Source organism: Atractosteus spatula, chromosome 1 (assembly GCF_055471065.1).
Source record: "Atractosteus spatula isolate fAtrSpa1 chromosome 1, fAtrSpa1.hap1, whole genome shotgun sequence".
In the NCBI taxonomy this organism is placed as follows: domain Eukaryota; kingdom Metazoa; phylum Chordata; class Actinopteri; order Semionotiformes; family Lepisosteidae; genus Atractosteus; species Atractosteus spatula.
Window position 1 is genome coordinate 53,021,661 of NC_142706.1, and position 23,405 is coordinate 53,045,065.

Below are 23,405 nucleotides of genomic sequence, written 5' to 3' on the forward strand. Positions count from 1 at the left end.
GATTCAATATGAATTAAACTGCTAAAGGAAAAGCTTGGCTTCTTCTCACCAAGACTTAAGTTTATTAATAACAGTAAAACAGTCAAAATTGTTAGAATGATAGAAAACATTACTGGGATCTCTGTAGAAAATGCTGATTGTTCACAACACACATACAGTATACAGTATATAGTTCAGGTGGGTAGCTGCGTCAGCATGCGTAGGCTGCAAAGGAACAAGTAATAGGTTTATTCCATGCTGAAAAAAAAGAAGAAAGAGAACACAACGTTTCGGCCGTGGAGCCTTCTTTAGGTGTGGAGAAGGCTGAAGAAGGCTCCACGGCCAAAACGTTGTGTTCTCTTTCTTTTTTTCAGCATGGAATAAACCTATTACTTGTTCCTTTACAGCATATATACTGTATATAAAACTATTGATTGTGACTATGATGTCTAAGACTTGTGCACTGCACCATTTCTCATATTTTGTAAAAGACAGTTAAGGGGTGGCTACAAAACTTTCAGATAAAAGGCCTAAATAATGCTGATGTGAAATTGCCATGACCTGGAATACGTACCCTACAGCAATATCATAATTTTACCATGATGAAATGGAAACAGATCAGGATTACAACTATACAAGATACCACTTCTATATCCCAGGATTCCACAAACATAATTTATCCTATCACAAAGTCCTACCACCAGTTCTGAGATAGTCTGTAAGCAGGCACTTGGAGTATCTATTTGCATTTATCCCTTCCCTTCAAATTTCAACCCCCTATTTGAAGGAGTCAAGAAAAACACCAGCCCCTGGAGGTGAGCCAGATCTTGACTTGACTTATTAAACACATCAGGCCTCTTTGGAAGGACTCCAGATGTCTGCGGCTAAGGAACAGCAAAAACAAGGCAGATGTATTACGTGGTTTTGTCCACATGAAATAAGAGCTGAATCCCTTTGATGTGCGGCAAATTATTTTTTTTTAAATTTAGTGACAGTTCCAAGCCACTGTTTTCTCTTTACTCTTTGTTTTCTTGCTTGTTGTTCTGTTTCTGAAAGCAGACCCATTCATATTTTTATGTTTTGTTATGTAGCTGTGTGACAAATCCACAAAGAGAAATTGTGACATTATAGCTGAATCATAATAAACCACTACAGGACATTGAATTTACCACTCAGAGTGTTTCATTGCAGAAAATAAGCAAGTCAAAAGCCACCTCTCAACTATCCAAGTCTGTAATGGAATAAGAATGAGACTCTGCCAAGGTGAAATCACTAAAGACATTGCAAATATTTCTATGGTGCTGAATTATTCAGCAGACCTGAGTAGACTAACGACTACAAAGGTATCTAGGACAGTAGTGGAGGACAGCCTCTCTGATATTTCCACTCGATTTCATGGTGTTGAAATCAAGGTAAACAGACTTCCAATGTGGAAAACCTCCATATCCAGCTTGATAACATGAAGAACAGGAACAGAAAGAACAACTTTTGCTTTCTCAGCTGTTCGAAGGGAAGTGAAGCAGGTGACGCAATCAGGTCTAACAAGAAAACATCCCCAGGATACAAGATCTAGGTGAAGATCAGGGAAACTTGGAGCTGGACGGGGAACACTGCTGCTTTGGCCTAAGAAGTGCACCAGACTGAAGGGAGATTTGGTATGAAGGTCTTGTTTTTCCCAACCTTTCAAAAGTCAATAAAAAATACAGATACCTAACAAAAATGTTTTATATGAGCACAATATCAAGTCCGCTCTCCTTTATCCAGCTGTATTAAGGATCAAAGGGCAGTCCCATCATTTTGAAGGTCCTGTCGGATATATGCAATATGTTCTCTCTTCAATCAATGGATAACTAGATCCCCAACTATAGGCTTCTAGGACAACTGTCCCTCTCTGAATGTTGTATCTGAACAGACCGGGCAATGGACTGGCATTCCATCCAGGATGTTTCCTGCCTTGTACTGACTGTTTGACATGATAGGCTCCGGCACATCCATGACCCTGTATTAGATAAAGTAATTAGAAAATGGATAGATCCTTGACTTACTTTAAAGCATCCTATTCTTTCTGATAAGAAATACTCTTTGCTTGATTGCTGGATTATTTCAGGTATTAAAAAAATGTTCAGTCAAAAGAACACTGAAAATTCTTTGAAAATGTCATGCAGAGTCTTTCACAAATATGATTGTGTTCAGTTTGACCAGCAGCATGTTGGGAAAGTATATCCTCTGCAAGAGATGAGTGCATTCCATACCATGTGTCAATTCTAATAAATGTTTCTACCTATCACAAAGCATTTCAAACAAGGAGAGATCTAGACTACTGTACCTCTCCTTTCTTTGGAAGCTTAATTTTAAGACTATGGACTATAAAAGGCTTACAGAGCAGTGCTGATTTCTTTGTTTTGGTTGAAAGTTTCGCTGAATCCTGATCAACCCATTAGCAACTGAAATTTTAACACGGAAAAGTGAAAACCAGCTCCCCCTGCAGCCACGAGGTCAGGATTTTGGCTTCAGTTAAAGGAGAAAGGCTCCAAAAGATGTTTCTCCAAACAAAGACATGGTAATAAGGAAAAGACACCTGGAGTCTTCTGAACTTTAACATTGCATTAAATAACACAAACACAAATACAAGTCATCTTGAATTGTAAATCCTATTTAATACTTGGTAATATCACAGTTAATACTACATTCCAAAATTATCATCTTCAGGAACTACTATCAGTACTCAAACATAACTATGTCAGTTTTGATCCCTTTCCACTCACAATATAATAATTAAGTGAAAACCTTTATTTATCAAACAACATTCATGTTCACTGTGCACCTTTCTCTAAAATAGAGTGAATTTGACCACATAAAGGTATTTAACAGAATGACAACTGAGGTCTTACTTTAACAGCAATCTGCTGTCTTCTATGCATTAATAGGATAATGCTTACTTACTATATTTATCTAGCTATTTTAGTTCCATCACTGCAGCAAGTATAACCCATGCAATCATGAATATACAGATACAGAGAGACTATATGATATTATAACATCATACATTTGTTATGTTCTTGTAATTGTTACATTTTCAGCTATTGACTTTGCTTTATTCTGTTTATATTAATCACATTCACTTTTTAAAAAAATGATCTGTTACTCCTTCATTTCCTTATTGTACTGACAGTTCCAAGGTTTAGGTTTTTTTCATTCTTTGCTTCACTCCTAATAAATGGCTAACACTAATCAATCCAGAAAATTGCAAAGTCATCTCTTACATTTGCCAAATGGCAAGGGCTGTAAAAGACATTTCATAAAGCTTTGTTAAAGGTCAACTGAAAAAAAAAAGTATTACATTATTTTCAAAACACAAGGGCTCACATTTTTAGCTCAATTAAATGTTCTACAAAGGTTAATTGCAAGTTAATTCCATCTATAATCAAAGCTATGTCATCTTCACCTAGAATCTACATGCTTTGTGGTCCCAGGCTGTTACGAATCATATTTAAATTTCAACCTTAAGAAACTGTGGTTCAGACTCTTTGAATATGTTAAAGGTCACTAGCTTCCAAACAGCTACAAAACCCTACATTCTCTGTTATGCTCTTTTCATTTAATTTTAACCTTCCAATTGCTCAGTCTATGTAAGACAAATTTTAAAACAAAATGAGTACATTTTTAACCAGCTATGTTTTAAAAAAGAAGAAAAAAATGGGCTGCACAATATAAGTGGCAGGTCACAAAGAACCATGCGTCCTCTTGACAGCATTCTTCTTCAGTCCGTCTTCTGTCTGCTTGCACAGCACATCCCTAGCTCTCACTTCTCCGCTTGTCTTCACAAAGACCTAGATGCCTCTCTTACAGGCTGTTACTTTCCAGCTCAGTGCCCAGCGCCTCGTAAGGTTTCCAGTAAGAAACCATACCATTGCAGATTCAAACGCAATGGTAGAAAGTACAGTATGGTCCAAATAGTTACAAGATAGCCCTGATCTTCAACATTTTGCATTTACTCTCTGTCAAAATAAACTGCTTGCTGTAAAAACAAACACATTTTTGGAATTTATTTCATTTTGTAGGTGCTGCCTTTCTGACATGAGGCAACTGGACGAAGATCACTCGAGAGGACCCACCTGTGCTGAGCAGCAAGAGCACCTTCATGGCCAGGAACTCCTCGTAGGTCAGCTGCAGACGCACAAACTCCTGGCTCACATGGCGCATCCCCAGGCACAGGTCATACATCGCTGACTGCCGCATGCGCTCCCTGAGGGACCACAGGAGGAAGAGCTTATATGAAGAGGCTGGCAAAAAAAAATAACTGCATCGATTAAAGCATTATCACTGCCCATGCTGCACGGGTTTATTTAGAATCACTGGTCTACAAATCCCAAGTATACTGTAAGACATTCCATATGTAGTTTCCAAACGTATTACCAGAAATGTGTCACAAGAACATCTGACAAACAATAGAAGGCGATTCGGCCCATCTTGCCTGTTTGGATGTTACTAGTTAATTAATCCAAAGATCTCATCCAGTTATTTTTTTAAAGAAGCCAGGGTATCAGCTTTAAGAATGTGGTTGGGAAGCTTGTTTCTACTCCTACAACTCTCTGGTTGAAGAAGTGCCTCCTGTTCTCAGTTTTAAATTAATTTACAGATCATTATTGATACTACTGCCACTAATAATAATTAATAATAATAAGAATTCCTTAAACTAGCATAGCGCTTTTCTGGACACTCCACTCAAAGCGCTTTACAGGTAATTGGACTCCCCTCCACCACAATATGCAGCACCCTCCTGGATGATGCGATGCCATAGTGCAGCGGTAAGCTCACCACTTGAAGTGATGAAGCCAATTTATAGATGGGGATTATTAGGAGGCCATGATTGGTAAAGGCCAATAGGAAATTTGGCCAGGACACTGGGGTAACTCCCCTACTCTTTACACGAAACACCCTAGCATTTTAATGACCACAGAGAGTCAGGACCTCAGTTTTACGTCTCATCTAGAAGATGAAGACACTTTTTTTATGCCTTTTTTTACAGTATAATGTCCCCGTGAGTATACTGGGGCATCAGACTGCAGGGTGAGTAGCCCCTACTGGCCCCACTAACACCACTTCCAGCTGCAGCCTTAGTTTTTCTCAGGAGGTCTGTCATCCAGGTACTGACCAGGCTCACACCTGCTGAGCTTCACTGGGTTATCAGTTGTGAGTTGCAGGGTGATATGGCTACTGGCTATGGATACGATAGCAAGCTGTAGGTGATTTTCTGAAATTTAAACTTAATGTTATATTATTTTTGTACACTTTCCTATATGCAAGTTTAAGAAAGCTTTACAGTTCAGCAAAAACACAGGCCCTGTCAGTTAAGGGTACGAGGATTAAAATAAAACCTTAAGAAGCAAATTGCCTAGAAACTTTAGGTAACCAAACGCAGATGTTGCACTTCAGCTGCTGTTCACTCTGAACTGATTGTCTAAGTCCACATGAAATGACTCACAAAACACCACATAGCTGTACCATATCACAGGACAGCCCAACCATTTTGTAGAAAGAAAAGAAAAATCAACAACCTCTAAACACAAAGTGAAGTTCATTTTAAAATGTGGCCTACAGATGCTGTGTACAATGGATTTGCATGACCCTTGGCTTCAGCTCCCTGCAATGTCAACCACAAATTCAGTCTTACATAAGCCAACAGCCTGACTTAAAAGCAATCATGTTAAATTCTGATGCCACAAGCCACATTATTACATAAGAAAAAAAAAACAGGAAAACTCTTGCTCTGTCAGTGTAAACAGTTAGCCTAATCCCTGGACTCTGCGTTGCTGCACAACAGAATGATAATGTTGTGCATGTTCTAATTGCAAAGAAAAAAAACTGTTTGATGACCTGTTGTTTCACAGTTTAATTAGTCCCATTAGTTTACAATTCTGTTGTCTAGAATACATCATGGTCTTATAATCAGGATGATGTTTTTAAACAGGAAAAGCCAACCTGTTTCTGTTTTGGACACTGTAAATTTGTTCTGTCATGTTTGTTATTAACTCATTTTGCTGCAGAGCAAAACAAGCAAAGCTGACAGGTTTGCCTTAGACCTTGAAGAAACAACTTTATTTTTTCAGTGATTCATAATTCTTATTTGAAAAAAGAATAGAAAAAAAACATGAGAGTAACTGCCAACGGGAGAAAGCTATTTATCCTATCTTGCTTGCTTGGCAGTTTAGTAACTAAGGGAACCTACAATTTCATCCAGCTGCTTCTTGAAGGAGCCCAGAGTTTGTGACTTAATCACCTGGCTGGGAAGCTTATTCCAGATACCCACAACTCTTTGTGTTTCTCATTCTCAGTCCTAAGTCAATTCTTTTAGTTTAAAACTGATGCTGTGTCCTTATTTCAATACTGAGAGTGAATTAGTCTCCTAGAGTGACTCCATATAAAATGCTATAATATCCTTTTTTGTGTTATGTTTACAGAAACTGAACACAAATGAGGTCTTACCAGCATATTGAAAAGCTTGACCATAACGTCTGTGATTTAAATTCTACACTTGTTCCTACATATCCAAACATTCAGTTTGCTTTTTAATTGCTTCCCCACACTTTCTTGATAAAGACAGTCAACATAAGCACTTAGAACCGTTGCACTTGTGGTTTCCTACAACTTAAAATGACCTACTGTATGCAATATGTAAAGTGCTACTTTACATGATTTTCCTACTTTTTGTGTGTAAGTTAAATATTAAATGTCACTAGTTCAGTATGGCCAAATCCGCAAATTTGTCTTTTTGCAATTCTCTTGCCACTATTTCTGTGTTTGTTTCCCCTGTTTTTGTATCATCTGGAAATTGAGTTTAAATAACCAGAAACTAAATCAGTGACAGACCAGAAACAGCAATATGCTTAAAATGGATACCTGCAGCAGACTACTACTGCCTACTTACATCCCTCCAGTTAGCGGGTATGTCTTTTAACATGATGTGCTATTATTGTTCTGTAATACAATATTACCTTGGATTCCTATGCTTTTGAATTTGAATTGCAATTTGAATTAATGTTATGAGAGAGCTTATCAAAATATTTCTGGAAATTTAAATATATAATTTAATATGCTTTAGAGTTATCAACTGTCCTTGTTGCTGACTTCATTGATTGTTACAATGCTAAAACAAGGTCTTCCATTTCCAAATCCAAGAGATTCAATAGTTTGGCGAGTACTGTCCTAGTTCAGATCGATCATTTCCATAACTTCAGAATGAGTGGTCTACAATATCCTGGCTTATCCTGGCTTTTGTCTCCCTCTTTACAAATTGGTGTTATATTGTATCTGCTTTTGTAGGTGCTGCACCGATCCTCACAGGTGAGGGCTGAAATATCCTAGCCATGCATCCCTTCCTTAAGTAAAACTGGGAAAATATAATCAGGCTTTGGCAATTTATTCACAGCAACACATCCAGCTCATTGTAGTACCTCAGTGTCAGTTATGTTAAAATTACCTAATACAAATGAAGGATTGTTCTTTGTATGTGGCATATTATCGATGTCTTATTTTGTATATTTATTTGGCATGTTTCTTATTTTTTATCTTCTAATATTAAGTCACTTTTATTGTTCTTTTATTATTGTAGCACAGAACAAATGCTTTGAACTTATGTGATTTGTTTCTGTCTTTTTCTTCTAGAGATTCTCTTTTTTTCAGCTGAGATTTAGACTCAATATTTTGAAATTTAAATGATTTTGATAATAAGAAATAAGACAAGATCCTTGCATTTACGCAGCATTTTTCATTCTAAAATGCTTGCTTTACATTTAGAAAGAAACCTACCCGGTAACCAGGACGTATAGGTGCAACTGTACACCACCTGTACACTGTACAGTACACCACCAACTACCATCTTAAAATCACAATTTACCAGTGGTTTTATTATAATTCTTTCAGTCATATCGATTTCAATTTCTGCATTCCCCATCACAATAAACCTATTTGTGTGTGAGAAATTGAAATCTCCCAGTATTATAACATCACTCTTGCGCATACTGTACCTTCCTGATGTCATTATACAGTCAGTTACTGTACATGTGCTCATTAGTACATTAGGTGGTCTGTATGATACAGTTCATGTAAAGACCTTTTTTTTTTACAGTTTAACTCATTTAACTCACATTTTAGCCTGTGCTCTCTAGCTTCAGTTGTCTAGCTTGCAGCTGAAATTTGATACATATTTCTACATACTGTACCAGCTCTGTCCTGGCACATAATTCCTGCCACATTATGACCTGCCCTTTTCTTTTAGAAAAAATGTATATATTATATTTGTCCCCATTATCCTCTCCTAGCGATCCCCTAGTGACCAGGGGAGCGATCCTCCCCTGACTCCGGAAATGTCATAGATTCTGCTAATGCAGTAGTCTTGGGTTCTTGCATTTACTGTAACAGTATTCCTTATACTGCCAGCATTGGGATATACTGTAAGCATTCAAAGATGGACAAGCTGTTTGTTTTAGATTTTTTTCATAGCGTTGCCTGGGGTTGTTTTTGGTCTTTTGTGAGTTTCCTGCCTCCCAGTTCCATAGTTTAAAATATTCCTCAACTACTCTATGCATATGCATATGTATAGATCCCATTCATTCCAGAAGGACCTCCAATGCCCTATTATCCTAAAAGCTCCTTCCATCATTTTCCTCTTTCTTCCCTGTGCTTGCATATCGCATGGGAAAAATTGCTGAGAATACAAAGACATTCTGCTCTAACATTTGCCAGCTCTATCCTCAAATCTTTATTGTGGAATTACAAAAACTATATTTTCCTATGTCATGTGTTCCAACATTTAACATGACAACCTGTCTCTGGCGAGGATCCTGACCACTCTCAGGATTAGACTTCTCATCGTCCGTGCATACTGAGCTGTCTATACCTCTATTAGCTGAAGTCTCCTACTATCATCGCCTTCCTTTAACTGAGGAAATGCATCCCCAGTGCCCTGGGGCCCTCAGTCCTCCTGATTTCCTCCAGGCTAGTAGTGTCTAAATGGTTATGTAGCATTCTGGGTATCAAGCCCAAGGATATTACTGCACACTATAATAGCTACATAGTAGTACTTCTTTATTACCTACTGTATTTACTGTATTTAATACTCTTTTTAGCCCAGCCCAAGACTCCAAAATATTTCCCTTGGGTAGGATCAACCAGGGCCTTCTCTCCTCTCAGTTGCACAGCAGGGCCCGTGGCCTCCCAGGCATGTGGTGCTGTCAGTGTGGGAGGGCACTATCCAATCTGCACTGAACCTCCAGTATAGGGGTGTGCTGCCTAGGATGTGTTAAAAGACGTGAGGCTCAAAGATGGGCATGTAGGATAAGGCTGCCTACACTTTCTCAATCTCCCCCATGTGCAGTCACAGGGTTCATAAATGTGAGCTATTCCAAATCAGATGAATAATAACAAAAATAATGTGTGATTCTAAATTTATTTTAAAAAATGTTATCGATAGCAAAAAGCACCTGCGCTATGCATTACCTAAACCAGCTGAGTTAACATCTAAAATCGAAATTGAAAACCTTAAAGAATACACAGTGATTAAAAAATAAAGTGTATCTGATTTTGACTGCTTACCATTTTGCACAAAACAGTTCCTGATGTAAAAGGTACCCAAGAAGACAAAAATATTAGCAGATATATTATATTTCAACCACTGAAAAACAACTAGAAACGAGATCCAGGAGCAAAGACAATCGTTTTTTTCACTTAAAACACAAAACTAAAAAAAAAAGGTTTAAAAAATGACACAACAAAGGTAAACAAACACTTCCATTAGAAGCTTCACTTCCCATCACAAAAGCAGTAAGATAACTTATTTATTACAAAATATGTCTTTATTACAGAATTAAAATAATGCTTTATACCTCTACCTGGGTATCATACGTAAGTGTTCAGTTCTGCAAGTATGTATGTAACTCAAATTTTATGCAAGTTGGAAGTGACCCACTCGTAGCCGACATGTGGTTAGAGAATTACCATTCATAATATTGGAGTGAACCTCCTTATTCTCCCTAGCTGTGCTGGACAGAGATGAAGGAGGGACAGGAGAGCAGAACTGCAGGCTCACTGGGGTTTATTGTCAATTCAAATTCATTTAATGGTAAACAGATGTGTGTGCAAATCACAGGATGAGGTAGAGAATGTAACAGCAGCTAAAAGTCCAGGAGGTAGAGAGAGAAGGAAACCTACTTCATTTATAAAGAGAGAGAGCAATGAAATAACTGAAGAAATAATCCTATAATTAGAATAATACCAAATATAACATACACTTAAAGTGTTCACTACAGTAAGTAAATTAAACATAGGAGGGTGAGAATTACCTTTTAACATTTATAAACAATACAGTATATTGTACATTTTATTACCCTACACTGTACTGTTTAATAACTAAACACAAAATAAAATACATAATATATAATAAAAATAATAAAATCGCTCATATGACTAATATGACTGCAATATAAGTTACAAATTTCAACAAAAAAGTGCAAGATGATTCATAAAGGATGTCACAAGTGCACAAAAACAAAGTGGAACTGAAAGTTAAAAGGAGCACTGGTGATGACCATATTATGCCTGCTCTGCACCAATAAACCATTGAAGGAACTCACCTCATTACTTTCTCTTTATGTATCGTAAACTTTCCATAACTGGAAAACTTTATTATAGCATGCTTGGGAGAGTTTTATGTAAAGTAAATTATCTAATGTCTGCATGTATATCTTAAAATGAATGTGCTTAACCTGTTTTTAAATTACAGGGCTACTACACAGACATCTTGAACTACTGATAAAAAATTGAAAACTAGATCAAACATGGCAACATTAGGTCTGGTGCCAAATTAAACTCTTAGTGATTACACGTAATGCAGTGCTGAATTGAAGTGTCAAGTTAAACTACCATTACAATAATTTACTTTTGTACATTATTCTCTTTAGATATTTTTAGCAATTCGTAATGTTGTGCGATGCTATATTTGGAAATTTTGGCGATCAGGTCAGCACTCTGTAAACTAATTACTCTTTATTTTGCATTAGTGTTTCAGGATTTACTATTTCACTCATTTAATTTGAGTTTGTTTGAATAATGTTCAAATAAATGAAATGAACAAACTTAACAAAATAATTTCCAAGGGCAGCTTTGAAAACAAAATTAACAAGTAAAGGTTTATTCCATGCTGAAAACAGAAGAAAAGAAACACAACGTTTTGGCTATGGAGCTTTCTTCAGGTGTGCAGCCAGGTTTGCAGCCTACACTTGCTGACACAGCTACCTACTTGAACTGCTTAAAAACAAAAAGCACACCTGAAGAAGGCTCCACGGCCGAAACATTGTGTTCTCTTTCTTCTTTTTTTCAGCATGGAATAAACCTATTACTTGTTCCTTTGCAGCCTACGCATGCTGACGCAGCTACCCACCTGAACTAAAAACAAAAATGTCCACTTGCCATATTCCTAGATAAGATGCAAATGAAGTCAAAACCATAATGATGGTGGAAACAAAAGCATATTTGGGTCCACACTGGTGACGTCTTTAATCTTACTGAAATCTTTCCAAAATTAAAACTGCACATAACCTACCATCTTATTTTTAACTTTATTATACATTTTCTAAGAAAATGTAGCAGTGGATGTCGTACTGACACTTTACCTTAATATCCCCCAACTACTCTCTCATATTTAATCATAAATTTCTTGCTCAGCTGTTGGCAGTTTTTAGAATATATACTAACTGGGATAAGAGAGTACAGTGTGTGAAAATCTAAGGGAACCCAGCGGGTAGAATAGGCAACAGCTCCCAAATTTTACATAGGGAACTTGAAAAAAGTGAAAGACAAATGTATATAATACTAAGTGACTGATCAGAGCAAAGTAAACATTCTTTGAAGAAAATATTTTACATGGAAATACATTCCACGAGGAATACTTCAGAAATAATGATGGTTTGGATTATGGTTATCCATCAGCAGACACAGAATGAAACTCATGGCTTTGAGCAATGAAGAGCAAAATTGGTTATTTGGCAAGCTAGTTGAGATGTACAGTATGACCCAGAAATCACTAGTTCACCAAATCACCAAGACCAGGACTTATAAATTCTCTTGTTTCTTGGTACAACAACAGGTGTGATTTGATTGGTGCCTACAGACTTTCAGTAACATCTGTGAGAGAAATGCTGCTCTACCAATTGGTGCCAATTCTTATGTCAAGCAATGTAGAATTAGCATTAACACAAACATGGCTACAGATCCTCCCTCTCTTTGTGTGGGTACAGGAGCTGATGCTGGAGATCAGTGTCTTGAAACAAATGGCAGTTCTAAATCAAGTGGAAAATTAAAATAAATGATGAATCCAGTTTCTTTTTTTCATGAAAACGACAAAGAAAGAAGACTGTCATGGACATATGAAATAATATTTGATATTTTACAAAAGTAAGACAAGTTGCAGTCGAGAGACATGGAGTTACAGTGAAACATGGAGGTGGTGATTGATAAGTTAGGGGTTGTTTTGCCACTAGAAAAACAGTACAACAGATACTGTATGTGCAAGGAATTTTATTATACATTTTTCAGCATCATGCAATACCCTAAGGAAGATGTCTTGTTGGTGAAGAGATTTTCAACATGACATGATCCTAATCATACAACCAAATTAAAATTAGTTAAAACAGAGAGAAAATCATCCAGCTGTGAAGCTGATGTCTCAAGTGACCTCTACAGTCTCTGATCTTTTTAAATGCACATGAGCCATTAATTGGGGAAAACCTGTAATGATGACTGGCATCTCCAGGGCAATTTATGTATCCATATTCTGCATAAGGTTAAAGGAATGGGGATAAACTATGGCTCTATAACTCTGTCTTATGTATTATTTTGAAATTAGGATGGATAGACAGAAGATACATTTATAGACAGATTTAACATTTTTAGCAATCCTAAGAGCAGGGATTGGGCAGATTGCTGGTTTTCTCTTTGAAAGTTCTGATTATATAACTCTACAGTCCCAAAGCAAAGAAGCACAAATGTACTGTCAAGCTGCACATCCTACTCTTCTAAAGACCTGCAGCCGGCTTCACATAGACTTTTGGTTGCTAAGGGAGAAGTAATTTGATTCAACAGTGGTGAAAATAAAAAAGAACAGCACTAGCTAATTCTATCTATACCTAAAAATCACAAAAGCTGCCCACAGATTTAGGCCAGCAAAAAATGTGCGTCATAACAAAATAATATTAAGATTCTCAATATCAGTAGCCTTAATCACAATGGTATTTGGATTTTAAGAATTTTATGTAACACTCTAATTCTTGCCTACAAGTATCACCATTGCTGTGCTCCACAATCAATACTCCTCTGTTCTCACAGTTTTGGCCCTTCCTTCCCTCTAGTCTCCATCTTGGAGACCCTACTGCTTCTCCACTCTTATACTTCAATGGTGCCAACAAACTGCCAGCAGATATGAAAACTACTGCTATCTCTCTAACAAGGATCCAGTGCCTTGCCAAGTCATGCAAACCCCCAAGCTGTATGTGACTTATCCCATCTTGCTCAATTGCACAAGACTCTGGTTTTATTTTGATAGTATTGGTAATTGACTGCACTTTGATGTGAATTTAAAATTCACTACTGTATTGCACTTAATGCACTGTACTGTGTTTAATCCATGAAAGTTAAGCTGTGAGATTGGTAAGCTTCAGACTGTATGAACCAGTAGTGGCAGGGAGAAGTCAAGTAGTAGAAGCTGTCACTTCAGAGAATGACCAGGCCGGTCTGAAACAGTTGTCACCCTAATAGAGTGTTTTTAGAAAGTTATAGATGCTGGGCTCTACACTCAAATTGTGTTGGCATTATTTGGCACTGAAGGCTATAAATCTCCACGTAGGGCTTAGAATTAATAAAAGTACTTGAATCATAGCATATATACAATAAGGAAATATGCTGCAATGTTTGGCTTTGTAACTTTTCTTTTTATTATATACTTTACAGTGTTCTTGATTATGTACAGACTTTGCCTGGTGCAGTTGACCTGTCTGGACTCGTTAAACATACTGTAGGAGCATGTGCACATTGGAAAATTATTTTCAGCCACAATCCTATAATTATATTTATACAGGTGAGGCAGGTGAGGTACAGTTTAGGTGTACAGTGTTGGATTGAGTATTGCATTTTCATACTATTAATATACAGGTAACACAGGAAAAAACTCAAATTCTCCATTCTTAAAATATGAATTTGCTTCAATACTAAGTAGAATATTGAGTATCTATGAGCATACGTTATTAGGAAATAGGAAAAGTATACATGTGAACTAAAGTAATAGCTAGGTACTGTCACAAACCTTCACGGTTCATTCATGATTCCTTTGATAAACCTGAAATCCTGAAATAAAATCTATCAAAATGTCATAATTTGTTGAAAAAAAATTGCACAGTGAATATAAACTTACTCATTGAAAACAAGGTCTGGTGCGAAATACAACATCTGGCCATTGGTATGCTTATAGGACCTCCAGCTTAGGGCAAATGATGAAAGACACATCCAGGAGTATTGAATGAGAGTGATCTGGTCCTCAATTGGCAAGCTCCTGAATCCTGAGGGTAAATATAAAGAAAAATAATGGAAAGAAAGGTGCATTGAGAGGTTCTGTACCATAATAAACCATTAGAGCACTGAAGCTAGACCTTAGACCTTAGTCAAATAATATAACTAATTAGATCTATAGCTTTGAAATCCAAGAAAATGGTAGAGTGTTCACTTCTGTACTCTAATTTCAATGGCTAAATTCCACTAGCCTAGGTCTACTGATAGTGAAGATCACATGCAATTATTTTCTTTTAATAAGAATCTAATCAATCTATATCTCAAGCACATTCTACAAAGATGTGCTATAAAACACAGCTGCATACATTTCAATTTACTTTCAAACAGCATTAAATGAAAATGAGAATACATGATACTATACAGTATAAAGTCTTACAGATGATTCATTTTCAATTTGAATAATTCAAGACTGAAATTTATTTTCTTTTAGTATTAATGAAATATATACAGCAAACTTTTCAGTCATTCATTGTACAGTATATGGGATCAAAGCATGAGAGTTTTTCCAACAGACAGGAAACACTAGGGAATGAACCTAGACAGCCTTGAGTAATCAACCTTGCACGATTCAAGTATGCATGCTCTTAATGGCAGGAATCATTCTGACAATATAATTTATGATTAATTGCCTTTATATGGTGCTTTTCATTCCACAGAAGCTCAGAGCACGTTACATATAGAAGATTGCCTATTTCATCCACTATTGAAGTGCAGTGCTCACATGGGTGACACGTGGCAGCCATTATGTGCCAGTTTAAGGGGTGCAGCTCTGCTCTCTCAGCTTGAATTCAATCACAGTTGCTCACTAATTTAAATGGGAGGGCGGGTCTTAAGACTGTACAAGACCAGAGTGAAATTGAACCAAGACATTGGTTAACGTCTCTACTGTTTTAAATGGTGCCAAGGGATCTTTAATGCCGAAATAGTCAGGACATCAATTTAACATCTTATCCACAGGCCTAAACCTCATACAGAACAGTTTCCTGGTCACCACAGTGGAACATTGGATTACAGATTCTGGTCCACAGGGAAGTTTCATCAACATCACTTGTAGCAGTGACCTGTAATTGGTAACCTTCCCAGTACTGACTAGGCTGATGCTAATCTTCTGGGATTTGATCAGCCTACAAGGCAATAACGCTGCTGTCTAATGCTCTACCAAAGGCATTTTTCAGGAAAGGCACAACCTTCAGGGGATGAGGATGCAGAGTTTTTTTAAATGCTGGTGTCAAATTGTCCAGATTTTTTCCGGTATTTCCAGATTTACTTGGTTCTTGTGGCTTTAGGTAAACACCTTTCACTGCAGTATTATTCAGTGGCCACTTAATCTTCAACAGCTTAATAATCTCCTAGCCCCAAAGAATACAGGCATTGTTTCTAACAGTCAATTGACTGACTTCCATGCCACCAGTAATGTTACAGTAGGTATTCACTTCAACCATACAGGCATTATACTAGTGCTCTCTGAAAACATTCTACTATACTTCAGAGAGCATTCTTAGCAAAAAATGATTTACTTTTGATCAACAACTGTCCAGCATTTATTTTCAAATTACTGTGAAATGCACCTTAAGTTAGTAGTGCTACGGTTAAAAATGGTTTAATAAAAACCTGAAAATTAAACGGTCTAATGGTCACTGCTGCTTTGAATTAGGTTTTGTGTGGGACGCATAATATCTTATTAGAACAAATATGTTTGTTTCTAAAGTGTGATCTAAAAAATTGTATTATAACATCTGATCAACTCTGGGTATCAGAGTCCTTCTGGTTTTGGACCCCTCTTTTTGAAAATGACTCCCTGGGCTGATCATTTGACCACTGTGCCCAGATGGAAACCTGGAGTTAGATTTACTATTGCTAGATACCCTGTCACGTTTATTTTGTGTTTGTGAGTCATTCATAACAGCTTGGATACAGATAAAGGCTTATGATCCTAACTTTGTGCCTCATTTAAGAAGTTGAATCTTTTCAGTTATCGCAAGCTCTCTAAGATGGTCACTCTGCTTGAGCAGTCAATAGAGCTGCAGGTAGTTTTAAAAATCTGGGATGATTGTTGCGATAGGTGTGGACTGTCAGATGTTTGTCTTGAAACTGGTCTCGGATGAATAAAGGGAACAAAATAAAAATATTCTGAATACTCAGGCAGAGATGCAGGAGAATCTAGAGAATAAGGAAACCGAGCTCTAGGAGTGCAACTGAAGCAACATCTGTAAGGTGGGCTTACAAGGGGTAACTAAGTAAAAAAGCACAGTGGGACTGGTCTTTCCATGGAGAGCACACAATTTTTTAAGGTAACTCTTCTTCACTAAATCCCCAGTGTTTACTTTCAAAATTACCCACTGTGCTGACAGACATTTGCTTTGGAAATAAATCAGGAAATTCAGTTGTTGATTCTGTGCTAAGTTTTTACTTATCTCAACAGATGTCCAACAAAACCTTTACTTTTCATAAATGAGGATATCATACAGTATAATGAGACGGGAGTTCAATCTGTTCTGCTGAAAATCCTTGTTTGGTCTTACTTTGCAAATAACAGATCTAACTGTCCTTTAATCTTCCATTTCTAAAATTATTTCTGTTAAAATAGTTAATACTGCATATCACTCAATTCTGATATGTTGTTACTGTATACTGTATGTAGAGGTCTCCCAATCCCTACCCTATCTTTTAACTAATGTTGATGATTTTGGTTCCCTTTTAGTGCACAGAATTAGCAAGTCCATGTCAGTATTACTGGTTTTAAATTCTGCAGCAGAGAAAACTGTCTGACTTCTGACAGTTCCACAAAAAACTCTGGTAGTAAGACTTAGTTTTATATACTATCCTGTTATACAGTATGTTATCACAATTCATGACTTTTTTCAAACATTTTTAAAAAGGTGGATGCTGACTTGAACGGAGGAACACATCTTTCATGTTCTTTTCAAGCTCACGTCTCCCCAGTAAGAAATAATGCACTTCGTTGCTTGTTCTTTTAGTTCTATGACTTCTCTTTCTTCCCCTTCATAGTTCCAAACTAGACAGCATATTTGAATTTCTCATTTTATTTGTAAAGGAAAATAATCTGTGTTAAGAATCCACTGTGCAGCACAGGCAATCTGCTGAGGGTAGTAACTGTTTTGAAATCACTCTATTTGGTTTAATCTTGACAAAAGTAATTGGGATAATTTACCTTTAGATTTCGATTATGAAAAATATATTTTACACATACTGTACTGTAGTGGCATTAAAGCCATAGTCTCACACATAATATATACTTAATATACATACAGTACATGGTAGTGGTATAAAAAACAACCCCAAGTGGTAACTAAAACAACCCCAAGTGCACACTTGAACCAAGGATCGTCAAAACCATAGTATGTGTAAACCACATGATACCACATGATATGATATGATACCGTATGGTTTTAAAGCCACTACAGTACAGTATGTGTGAAATATTTTTCATAATCAAAATTTAAAGCTAAATTGTCTCCTGATTACTTTTTGCTTAAATTTGCTTTACATTAGGTATATACTATATTATGTTATATTTCTGTTTTTTATTTTTAGCTACCACAATTTCTCTTTAGTTATAAAATTCTGTATTAATATTAAATATTAAGTGGATTTAAACATGCATAGCAGAGAAACAGACTAAATGAAGCAATTAATTTCACTAACATCTAACGCACCACAAGTGTCACCTATTGATCATCTTTGGCCAGTGAATTACATATCGTAACGCAACGCACTACTTTTACTGTATTAGGAAGAAATACTATGTGTTCTGAGCGGCTGCATCTGTACTTAATACATATGGTCTTTGCTCATTCTAGGACCTACAATCTCCACATGAAATTTCAAGCTCCCCCTTTCTTTAATTAAGTCTCTGTTCTGTACCAATGGTACCAATGGTGCCCTTGGGATAGTGTGGTGATCTGCAAGAGTTCAGTGGTTGACTTCCTCTGTTTATTTTCTTGTCAAATTTTAAATAAGATATTTACTTGAACAATATTTATGAAAATATTCTACAATCCAGTTTTCAGATGATTTACTTCAATGATCTTTCACAAAATGTTGATCACTTTATTCATATCAATTGCCTCTAGTCTCATGTTTATGTTCTATCTGAGGGGTATTATAATGGAGTGTCTTTTTCAACAAGTTTTGGGAGTGTCCAGCCATGGTTATGTTTTGTCGACTATTATAGGAAAGGACATTCCTTTCTCTCGCCTAGTGCTTTTGTTAAATGATAAGTCCAAACCTGGCTTCTTGCAGAAGCAGAAAGAGATCTGGTTGGCTGGTGCTAAACACTGCAGCTAAAAATGTGTTGGCAGTGTGCTGGGAGCCACCACATTCCCTCCACTGGTATCATTTTCATTTCACATGCTTGTAATTGTGGTTTGTGAATTCAGCATCTCGTTTTGTGCTCCTTATTTTCGACTTGGATGCCTCTAATCTCTTTTGAACCATTTGTGAATGAGGCCCTACATATCTATTTATATATACAGGAGCAGCAAGAAGACACTCTGGAAGTGCTGAATATACAGTATGCAATACAACATATTAAATCTCACCAAAGATGGTGCTCCTTAGTATTGTCTGTGAGGCATACAGTATATAGATAAAAATTTACACAGCTTCCATAATGTGACACAAAAAGTGGATTTTTTGCAAAGGCACATGCTCCATTTTAGTGAAAAAAATAGTGTGATATAAATTATACCTTGGAATATGCTCTTCAATGCACATACAGAGCACAGCCATAAATTTTAAATAACTTGCTTACTGTGTGTATGAGTTCCTTTAAATGGCATTGCAGAAAATGGTTTAAACTGTTAAAATTGAATTAAACAAATGTCGTACGACAGTTACAAAAATGGTCAAATCTGTATTTGCAATGAAGTTGGATCTCACCTGGAAGGACTTTTGCCCACTTGACAACACGGATCATCTGTTTTCCTGCCAGCTGGTTCAGGCTGGAGAGCAGGTGGTCGGCTGTGTCTGGCTGGGTGTTGTCGTAGCCTGCGTAAACCACTTCCGGCTCAATGATTTCCAAGATGCTGCAGATGGATGGAGTCAGGTATGGTGCAACACCAGGTACGTGAGGGACCAGGGTGGTGTTGGCATTCAACTCCTTTTCGGAAGCCAAGTATGTCTGGCCTTCCTTTGGGCTCTGCAGTGGCTGCTCCTCACTCACCCCTTTTAATTTCCCCAGCTTCTTTGACTTCCTTGCTGCAGGAAAATACATCACAATGTAACTGGCACAGCTAAATGAAAACCAAGCCAAAAGTGTCTGTTTTGAAAACAAACCTTTCAAAAAATGTTTTTCCTTTTTAAGCCTTAAAATCTAAAGCAAGAAACTAGGGAATGCTTGGGAGTTCATATTCCTATGTGACTTATTTTAAAAAGCAAATAAATGCCTTGAAAACCCCTGTATATACTATAGTGTTGTTCCTTAGACCTCATTTCAAAACTGTTTTTAATGCCTGAATAAAATATGGTTAACTATAAGAAATGTAAAGTACAATGACGAAAGCGCAAACTACTCCTTAGTTCTTTTATTAAGATATCATGTCCCGTCCTGACTGCTCTAGCTCATTTTCAAGATGAAAAAATAAAGATTGACAGGTTGTGCTGCTTCTTCAAGCTTGTTCCTCATTTAAAACAGAGAAACTACACAGAACCTTTCAAATGATTAAGCAGTTTAAATCAGCTATGCACTGTTCGTAAGAACAATAATGGTTAAATAAAATAAATAATGAAGTCCCCAGTGGGTGTCTGACAAGCTGAAATATGTACACGCAGCCCTGCTGTGTCTATGATAAATGAGATGACTTGCACACAGGTTGCCTCGATCAGCAAGGAAATCTTGCCCATCCATTTTGAAGAGCCAGCCACATGAGTGGAGCTAGAAAATCTGGGCTGGAAGCGTCTAACGTAGAGAAATCGATAACTATTAAAGCCGAAAATGGTTGGTAAAACTGAAAGGGGTCTTTTAATAACCACAAAGAAAAACAGAAAAAATGTGATCAATCAAAGAGGAAAAACAAACACCGTTATGGACTTTAAAGCACAAAACTGTGAAAATTCAATGTCTTTTTCCAACATTGCTAACACAAAACACTCCATTACAACAGATATTTACAGCAGTGCTATGGATGAATGAGTAGACCTATCAATCCCTGCCATCCGCATCAGGATATCACTACCACTGCATATACTGTATTTGGGGCATTCTGTGTAAACACTACATTATTTTCTTTAGTTAAATAGGCAAAAGCACAAACTAAACACCTGTATTCTTGCTTCAATTAAACAGCTCTAGACATGCATTTTCCTATTTATGATTCATTGATGAAGAATTTTACTAAAACTGTGCACTTTTGAGGAAAACCCAAAATAAATCTTTGGTTTAAGCTTTTTTAAAAAACTCTGACATTGTCTGAAAAGTTAAGAGTTATTCACAACATGCTGTTAATACCAAATCATTTTTAGCTTCAGTTACATAGTTTTTTTTTCTCAAGGTCAAACTAAGTGTTGGCAGTTTAAACTAGATAAAAGAGAGGCCCTTACTGGCAAGCAAGCATTGACTAAAGAGCTAGCAAACAGTTTTATCAAAGGCTTGGAGTATTAACATATTGGCCTTGATCATGCTTGCATTTTATACCAACAATACCTCTTCTTGGAACTATAAGCTTTTTACCACATATTGTAATATGCAAATCCTCACAAGCCACACTAAAATGCAGAGGAAATCGGACATGCATTAAATGTCATTATCTAATCTGTTACCTTGGAGACAAATGCACCAATCTGTAATAGTCCACAGATAAAAAAAAAATCCCTTATACTTCTACAGCACATTAATAATATGCATGCAACCTCTTTAACTGTTACTGTTCTAAAATTAAATCGCGAAAGTTGCACAGATCGAAACTTAAGTTAGCATGAATTATTTCAGTTTAAGAAATAATTTCATAATGTGACATCTATCATTACAAAAATTTATGAATGCTTAAAATATACTGTACCATACTGTGAAGTGTATTTTTGGTTATTGACGATAACATGGTTATTCATGCTATTGACAACATTTCCTTTCCAAAACTCAACATGATTGATATTTTTTTATTTTAAATTCAATTTTCCACAATTCTGGTACTTGTGAAATTATCATGTTAAGGATTGCATTTCTTTTAACTTAACATGACTGAAGGTGTTGTTGTTTACTGTTTTATTACCAACTGTAAAACATTAGTGTTGCAAGGAAAGTTCTATAAATTGACATTTAATCCACACTAGAGATCATGAACCATTAGGATTTGATAAAATGTCAACAAGTAAGCAAACACTAACATACAACAGTTCAGGGAAAAAGTTCAATGGGCATAAAGAAGGAGTGTTGATAACTCTTGCTTATAAATAAAAACTTCTGCTTTTTAAAAATGTACTACCAATTATTGCTTTCTATTTTGCAAAGCTCACCATTATTATTTGGGTTATTATTTATTATACATCTTCCTACCCATTACCCTCCTACACTGACTTTAAAGAACTGGGAACACACACACAGGAGTCCTAGGAGATGTGCTGTAAGGCTGTATGTGAAAACGGTTAACAACATTAAGACAATATCAAGTTAAAATGTATTCTCTGTCAAAATAAACTTTTTTTTAGTTTAGATTTTAGATTCTTCAGACCACACTATTTGATTATATTTAACATAGTAAAACCACATCTGATGAGAAATTACAGTTTATAATAATATATAAATTGCTTTGTTTTGTATTTTATTTCTATCAAAGGTTTGAATCTTGACTTTCAGCTATTGCCATTCTTAGTAAGGTATTATTGTATCATTTCCATGTGAATTTTATGTATTTCTTCTCTCAGTTCTCGCATATTTTTCAGTAAACTAAGGATTTTGCTGGCCTGCAGAAACCATAAAAACAAATTGTGACAGGATTTAATCATTCTTTTTATCATCTTGATTTGATAAACTCTCTATATTGTAAATAAAATCTAAACACAAATAATATGCAGTACATACAGTGTATACATATTTAATACAACTTTATATATCAATTATATTGTATAACCCGATACTGGTTTTGAAAATATCAGGAAACAATCAAGGTCCAATAATCCACATTTGGTTGGCTGATTACTCCAAACATTTTCATATACCGTAACCACTGAAAAAACCCAAATCTGAAATCATAAGCATTAATATGATTCAAGGCAGTGCTGGGTAAGTGAGTCACTCTGTACTATTTCCTTTGTCTGCAGTTTTTCTTGTTCATTCTTTGTCCCTAAAGTGAGATGCTGAGAGCTTGACTAACAGGGCAATTTTTTATACCTAAACAATGATGTTGTTCAAGCAAAAAACATCTGAATCCAATACCTCCCAGGTTCATTCCAGCCTGTAGACATTTTCGTACTCGACACGCAGGGCAGTTTTTTCTTCTTATCTTGTCAATTATGCAGTCATTTCGTCCTGCACACAGGTAGTTGTGCTGACCTGTACAACAGATAAATTATATATATCACAACATGGAAAATATAAATATCTGGAGAGGAACACAAACTTTTTTACTTCCACAGAGGAAAAAAAATCGAGATACAAAGTCCACTAAATGCAGACTGGCATATCTATCTCAGGAAGAGAAGAGATTTCAAGAACTCTTTTCCAGAGACTGTAAAATAATCAAATAATCTGTAAGAATTTGTAAGTGGTATAGTTAAGCATCAGAAAGGAAAGATATTTTTAAGGCTGAAGCTTGCCTTTCCTGTGGAAAGCTGCAGTTAATGAATCTTATGTA

General features: G+C 36.3%; 1 protein-coding gene across 2 annotated transcripts in view; it reads right to left on the reverse strand.

The window, feature by feature from the left end:
- Positions 1 to 23,405, reverse strand: part of nr3c2 (nuclear receptor subfamily 3, group C, member 2) — a 156,304-nt gene that overhangs the window by 23,136 nt on the left and 109,763 nt on the right. For both annotated transcript variants that reach the window (XM_088912592.1, XM_088912602.1), the window contains exons 4-7: positions 22,988 to 23,104; positions 19,498 to 19,815; positions 14,441 to 14,585; positions 4,095 to 4,225 (exon numbers count right to left, since the gene is read on the reverse strand). In XM_088912592.1, coding sequence (XP_088768718.1) covers positions 4,095 to 4,225; positions 14,441 to 14,585; positions 19,498 to 19,815; positions 22,988 to 23,104 — 711 coding nt within the window. The remainder of the gene's footprint in view (positions 1 to 4,094; positions 4,226 to 14,440; positions 14,586 to 19,497; positions 19,816 to 22,987; positions 23,105 to 23,405) is intronic.